Below are 6,499 nucleotides of genomic sequence, written 5' to 3'. Positions count from 1 at the left end.
ATTTTTTTATAGTTACATAATTATAACAATAAATACTTGCTACTTTAATTTCAATTTACAACAGTTATATAAGATTCATTGTATTTTTAAAAAATAGATCATAATTAGTTTAATAACATATTCCAGACTCCACTTTAAGAAAAATCATTCTTGTTTACTTTTATGTTGACAAGCCACAACTTTTGAATTATTTACAATATCATTGATTTGTAAAATTGGTGTCAAAACAAAATGCTATGTTCTTGCGTAAAATTTATTTATATTTTCTTAGCTATAGATTGATTTTGTTAAAAAATAATATTTTTATAGCTAAAATATCGTGTTAATAGATTTTATATCATTGTGTGGCTATACATCAATAATTTGACATATGTATAGCTACGTTTTTAATAAAATATGACATCAATATGGTAGACTTAGCTAATGTCTACTATTTCTACTAAATTTACAACATAGGTTCAAACAAAAAAATAATGAAAATAAATAATTTCAAGATATTCAGTAATGTAACCAGCAATTTATATGTATATATATATATATATCAAAGAGTATTACTCATTAAATCTATTTTTAATAAGTGTACATATAAATCAGAATTGCCAATTGAGTTATCTTGAAGTATGTTTGTTCTGTGTTGTTAACTTGAAAACAAGTTTTTTATCAGGTGATAACTATTATAAAAGGATTTTCATGCTATAATAATTACTCATTGAATCACATGTATAAATGTTATTAATATAAGTCCAGCCTTATTTTTTCAACTTAATGAGATACATAGGATGCACATTAAGAATTCATTTAATTGAGTCTCTTCTTTTGCCTTTTTTTGTCCAAGAGTTTGGCAGAAAATCTAGGAGTTTGATCAACAGTTGATTGATTGATAACACTATGATTAACTCGGTAAGATCCAACCGTTTTATCATAGGCGATTGATGAATGTTCAAAACGATGCCCCCATAGGATCTCATTTGGGAGATAGGATGTTCTTACTTGTATAGAGCTTCCTGTTTCCTCGGTTGTCCCTTCTAGAATACAAATAATCTCAAATCGTGATGATAGAAGCTCTGATGGACTATAGTTATAAAGAGGGGAACTGGCATCTATTTTATGACTAATGGTAACGGGGAAAATGATGAAAACTCTATTGTTAGTTCCCTCAATATCTGATCCACACAGCAAGTCCTGTTGATGATAAGGGATGATCTCTCCTTCTTCGGTGACTTCTTTTTGGATAATGAAGGCTCGAACACTAGCTTCAATTAAAGTTGATCTTCGGAGATCAGCTATGCGCCATAAGAGATAGAGTGCGCCGTTCCGAATGGTTATGACGGCATTTTTCGAAAAAATTATTGTTCCTTGGCGTTGAGAAGGTACTGTAAACTTTGCAAAGATTATTCCTGCCGTACATGCTTGGATAATCACACCAATAATACTTTGAAAGCTCAGGACGATAATTGCAAATGGACACTGCTCCGTCGTAGCTCTAAGAAAACGAAAAAGCTATATAAGCTAATTGTAAATATAAATGAGTTTTTATGTACACACCGTCCACCATATCCGATTGTATGTTGCGTCTCTATTGAGAATAAAAAACATGAGGTAAAGCCTACTATATCGGTTGCGCATGGAGTAATGTTTGCAATCTCCAAATACTCAAGATTAAAGTCTCCGTGAATAAGAAACGTCAGATACCAAATGATTGCAAAAAACAACCAGGACGAAAAAAAGGCGGATGCAAATAAAAAAAAAATCCAAAACCAACTCAAATCCAAGGAAGACGTAAAGAAATCCTTCAACAACCGCCATTTCTTGCCTTTTGAACTAAATATTGTATTATAATATCCATTCTTGGCAACAATGCGGTTCCGTGTGGCTTGCTCTGCAAGGACATTTAGTATCCCAGATTTCTTTCTTAAAGGATTAAATCTTGTAGGATTCACATTGCCAGATACGAAATGAAAGGGTTTTGTGATTATATCAGTACTCACAAAGTCTGATATGTTATTTATTTTTCCGTCGTCAAGAGGGCTCATATTTGAGTCATTTTCATAAGTCACAGGAACACTTTGAACCTTTCCAGATGAGTCAAATTTAGTAATAAAACCCTCTGAGAGTTCTTTTTCAGTAGATGACTCCTGTTTTTTAAGCATGCTGGAATCAAGTGAGCTAAGCGAATGCATTAACTTGGGACTCTTTTTGTGTATATCATCTAGGGCTGGTGAAAATAAATAAAGGAATGGGTAAGGAATGAATGAATAAGTGTTGTTCAAAAATAACTTACACATCTCTGACGGCTCCATCATTTTTCTATTAATTATTCTTCTGCCCGAAATCAACAACAAATTCGCCTGTATGTCTAATGTATAGAACAATAATTTATTACTTTTCCTTGGAAAGGTCTATAAAATTCCTACAGGTTATCTATCAACTGAGCCTCAAAACACTTAAGTTCTTCATATTCACCTATTTGCTTGCGTTGGAGAATCATTTATGTTTGAATAGAACAAGATGTATTAGCCCAGAGAAGATAACAAATAAATAAAGTCTACGCGTATCGTATTATTTACGTTGGAGTATTTATTCTATGCCTGTCTCAATTATTGGATCGAACTAGTTTATTTATATAATACCTTTGTCTTGGTACTACCAAAAAATCGGTTTCATATAATAACTTCCTGTTGAAAAATGAAACTCATATATTTTTTTTGTAACTGACCAAGACATTTTGACGACCTTCTCTCAGTTTCATGTTTTAGAGTAATGTAGGACTATTATTTACGCCCATAAATTTATTGTTGAAAAAAAGAGTTTTGAATAAATGATCTTTACAAGGAAGTCCAACCAGTGGCTTAGTTACAGACAAAGAGGAGAAAAAGTAGTTAATCTGTAAGTAAAAATTAAATATCAAGTCGTTATTCACAAGTTCAATTAATGCCCAAATTTTAGAATTTTTTTATTATGCCCAGTTCAAGTCATCAGAAAATAAAATAGACTTCAAAGAGTTTTCCAATGAAAAATTGTAATTACCTCGTGTTTATGTAGAGTATTGAGTTTCAGCGTTTGAGTTCAATTCAAGTCTAGAGTCTTTGATATTTTCAAGGAGCAAGTGTTCAAAAAGTGAAATACATTCCAATTACACACCTCTGTTTATCGGTTGTAAATCCAGTCTTGGTAAGTGGTTTAGTAAATATAGTGTTAAAATCGTTAAAAAAGTTGTCATACCATTTTTAGATCTTTGCCCTACATCATTGCAGTATAAATAAATACGTCAGCTAAAGCCAAAACGAGTTCATTATAGACAGCATGTAAATGGAACACTTTGGGATATATATATAGATTTAATGAATGTGTTAGATATAATATGTTCATTTACTTTTTTTACTTATTTTATGTAGAAGCAATTATAGAGTCTGTAGATATTTAAAATTATTTTTCACAAAACTGGATTGCTTAAAAATCGATCTTTTTAATCTATTCAATGGAAACTAGAATAAATATAAAAAGTTGGAATATTATGTAATGTGTACTATGTACATACTCATAATTTGATCTTCTCATACATAAAGGAAGACAATGAAGGTATGTGTACACAAAACTGAACCATTGACTTCAGCTGACAATAAGGCGTATGCTCAAGTGATGCTTTAAGGAATATGTCATACCAATTTGATGTGAGTTCGGAACACAAACAAGACCTTAGTTTCAAGATATTGAAATAAAAGTTGTTGTTAATTTATTCTTAATTTCAAATTAGTGCAATACGTCCGGACCAAGACTGTAGTTACGGAGATAATTTACTTTCAATACATTTAACAATATACATACATATTATTATAATGAGTTATTACCCCTTTCCCAAGTTGAATGGTTGCCTCAGCCATTAAACATTACAATTATGACGAACTATCATTCTAAACTACTTTGTATTCTCTGCCAGACTCTGTACTTTTTGTTTAAAAAGGAGGGACCAATAAAAATAAGAAAAAGAATAGTTTTTGTTACTAAATGATCATTGTAAAATCTCAAAAAGTAAGTTGGTCATGTCCCCGTCTTTAAGATTTGTCCTTCCTCATCGATATCTCCCCTAATTTATATTAATTCTTCCTATAATTTCCCACAATGTTATCTCTAAAACATCAGCAATTTTTATATATCTTTTTTAATCCTTGAGTTATTGCCTATACATGCAAGCTACAAAACATAAAAACTACTTGTACGTCATAAATTAATATAAGAATCAAAGATTACAAAGTTTAAATCTACAAAATACCCATATCAAGAAGAACTATGTTATACTTGATGAGACACTTGTGATGATATTGTTAGAATACATACAATTGACGAGCTATTTTATGATAACTAATCTCTCTTTTTGTATTAATTTTAATTAGGTTTTAAAAATAATTAGTTGATATGTTACTCATGAGGATTGATTAAGCTATTATAGCAAGCTTTATTTACTATACATTAAATTTTAATGCTATGTCAGGTGTTTACATAAAATCCTATTACGAAGTAACAAAGGCTTGGATGGCCAACTAAACGGTGCGGTACGAACCACGGTACACTCTTCACGGTACGCGGTTCAGTACGGTATAATAGAAAAGTGTTCCTTTTTAAATACAATTAATGTAGTTTTATAAGTTTTTTTACGATATATTATTCTTTAATAATTTCTTATTTGTACAAATAAATTATTCCTAAATATACTAAACTTCACTCAAAAACCAAAGGTAAACATATACGGGTGTATATAATAATGTTTTAAAATAAATTTACAATTTTTTGGTGAATTATAAGCTTCTCTACATTTTCCGGTAATAAACAAGACTGATTACCAGTCACAATATCGCCAGCTGTTGAAAAAATTATTTTACTTGATACAAATGTACTTGTAGTTGCGTAGTATAACAAAGCTAACTTAGAAACATTGTGAAATTTATTCAAATTATCCCTCCACCCTACCACTGGGTTTTGTTAAATAAGATGTATTGTATCATTTTGTAAGTCATTTTCTCTTTTTTGTATACAAAAATATAGAAATTATTACGCATATAAAAGGATGCCTATGGATTAAAATCTTACCTAAGAATCTAAATCTAATAATATATGATTATATATATATCTACCATACTGAACCGCAGTACACCCCCGTACTTTACAACCCCTAAAAATAGCCTATTTCCGAAGCATTATTGAGTGCCGCTAAACATTCTGGAAAGAGAGCAGGAGTGCGCTTAACATTTTATTGAGCGATAAAATCGCTCGAATTTTCACTCATTTATATAACTTTTTCTGTTTCTGCATCTCAAAAGATTTAATAAAACATTTGAAAGTTAAAAAATAAGTTTAAAGATTGAAAAAAAAAGACGGTCGAAGTTATATCTCAAGATAAGCTAATATCTTTTCCTATGTGTTGTGTCTTGACGAAGGTGAGTAGACACAAACTATTTAAACCAATGAATCAAGGATGCCCGAGAGAAATGAAAAGAGGAAAGACGTGGAGGAATAAAGTAAAGGTTGTCTAAAAGGAACAATTATATTCTTATTAACACAAAAACCTACTCTGATACATACATAAAATATACGACTATTTATACTTAAAACGAGGTAAAAGACTGTACTTTACACATATATAAACATATAAGAAAATAAGAGAAGAGAACAAGGGGGAAAGAAACACGAATACATTACCCCCCAAGCACCAAATCCATGCCGGTGCTTAACCAGGTTCTGCTCCATGAATAGAAGCTTATTGATCCGCTCTATCCATAACCAGCCACGGACAAACCGTTTTTTTTCACCATAGACGTGCCATGCTCTCAGCACGCGCACCGGAGAAAGGAGAATACTACTCCCCATGGAGGTTTTAGGAACACGAGCACACTGCCCGTTCCTCGGAGAAATATCCTTCACCCTCAAAGAGGTTTTAGGAACGCAAGCACCTTGCCCGTTCTTGGGAGAAACACCATTCACCCTTATAGAGGTTAAAGGCACACGAGCACCCTACTCGTTCCTAGGAGAAACATCGTTCACTCTTATGGAAGTTTTAGGGAAACGACCACCCTGCTCGTCCGTGGGAGACATATTGATCTCACTCGATGTAACCTCATCTAACTCTGGACGATCCAGAGGATAAACCATTGCACATTCATAACCCAATGAGGTGAACGGGAGAATAGGAACAACGGAGAACCAGAACTTCATGGGATAAAATCCACTTTGAATGATGTGGTCCCTGACACGAACTCACACATCATTTCATGTTAGTGACCATGGTTCTCTTCCTTCCTCCACGAGGCCCAAATTGAGGCACAGCCCGTATTGCTCCGCCTTCCGTAAACGAATGAGCGTTTTCCCTGTCGACGAAAAAGAGCTACCCAACTCTAGCAGGGCTAGCTTCGCGGACGATCCCACAGCAGGGAGGTCACGTGATCCTGATCCCATCCTCGTCGCCAATGTGGTATTGAAAAAGGTGACGACGTTCCAATTATTTATA

At 32.7% G+C, this 6,499-nt stretch overlaps 1 protein-coding gene across 1 annotated transcript; it reads right to left on the bottom strand.

The window, feature by feature from the left end:
* Positions 1–497: 497 nt before the first annotated feature.
* Positions 498–2,886, bottom strand: LOC121115841 (G protein-activated inward rectifier potassium channel 3). The gene is made up of 4 exons (XM_040710006.2): positions 2,415–2,886; positions 2,282–2,356; positions 1,546–2,215; positions 498–1,483 (listed from the first exon to the last, which is right to left on the bottom strand). Exons 2-4 carry the CDS (start codon positions 2,301–2,303, stop codon positions 799–801), a joined length of 1,377 nt encoding a protein of 458 aa, XP_040565940.1. The 5' UTR covers positions 2,304–2,356; positions 2,415–2,886; the 3' UTR covers positions 498–798.
* Positions 2,887–6,499: the final 3,613 nt, after the last annotated feature.

Source organism: Lepeophtheirus salmonis, chromosome 4, assembly GCF_016086655.4.
Source record: "Lepeophtheirus salmonis chromosome 4, UVic_Lsal_1.4, whole genome shotgun sequence".
NCBI lineage: Eukaryota > Metazoa > Arthropoda > Copepoda > Siphonostomatoida > Caligidae > Lepeophtheirus > Lepeophtheirus salmonis.
Note: the sequence above shows the minus strand (reverse complement) of the source record. Positions and strands in the feature narration are given on the sequence as shown.

Excerpts from the sequence above, each read along its gene's own strand:
- LOC121115841 (XM_040710006.2), bottom strand. The coding sequence starts at position 2,303 with ATGATGGAGCCGTCAGAGATGT. Across the intron at positions 2,216-2,281 it reads GATGGAGCCGTCAGAGATGT|CCCTAGATGATATACACAAA; the intron begins GTAAGTTATTTT and ends TATTTTCACCAG. Across the intron at positions 1,484-1,545 it reads ACAATCGGATATGGTGGACG|AGCTACGACGGAGCAGTGTC; the intron begins GTGTGTACATAA and ends TCGTTTTCTTAG.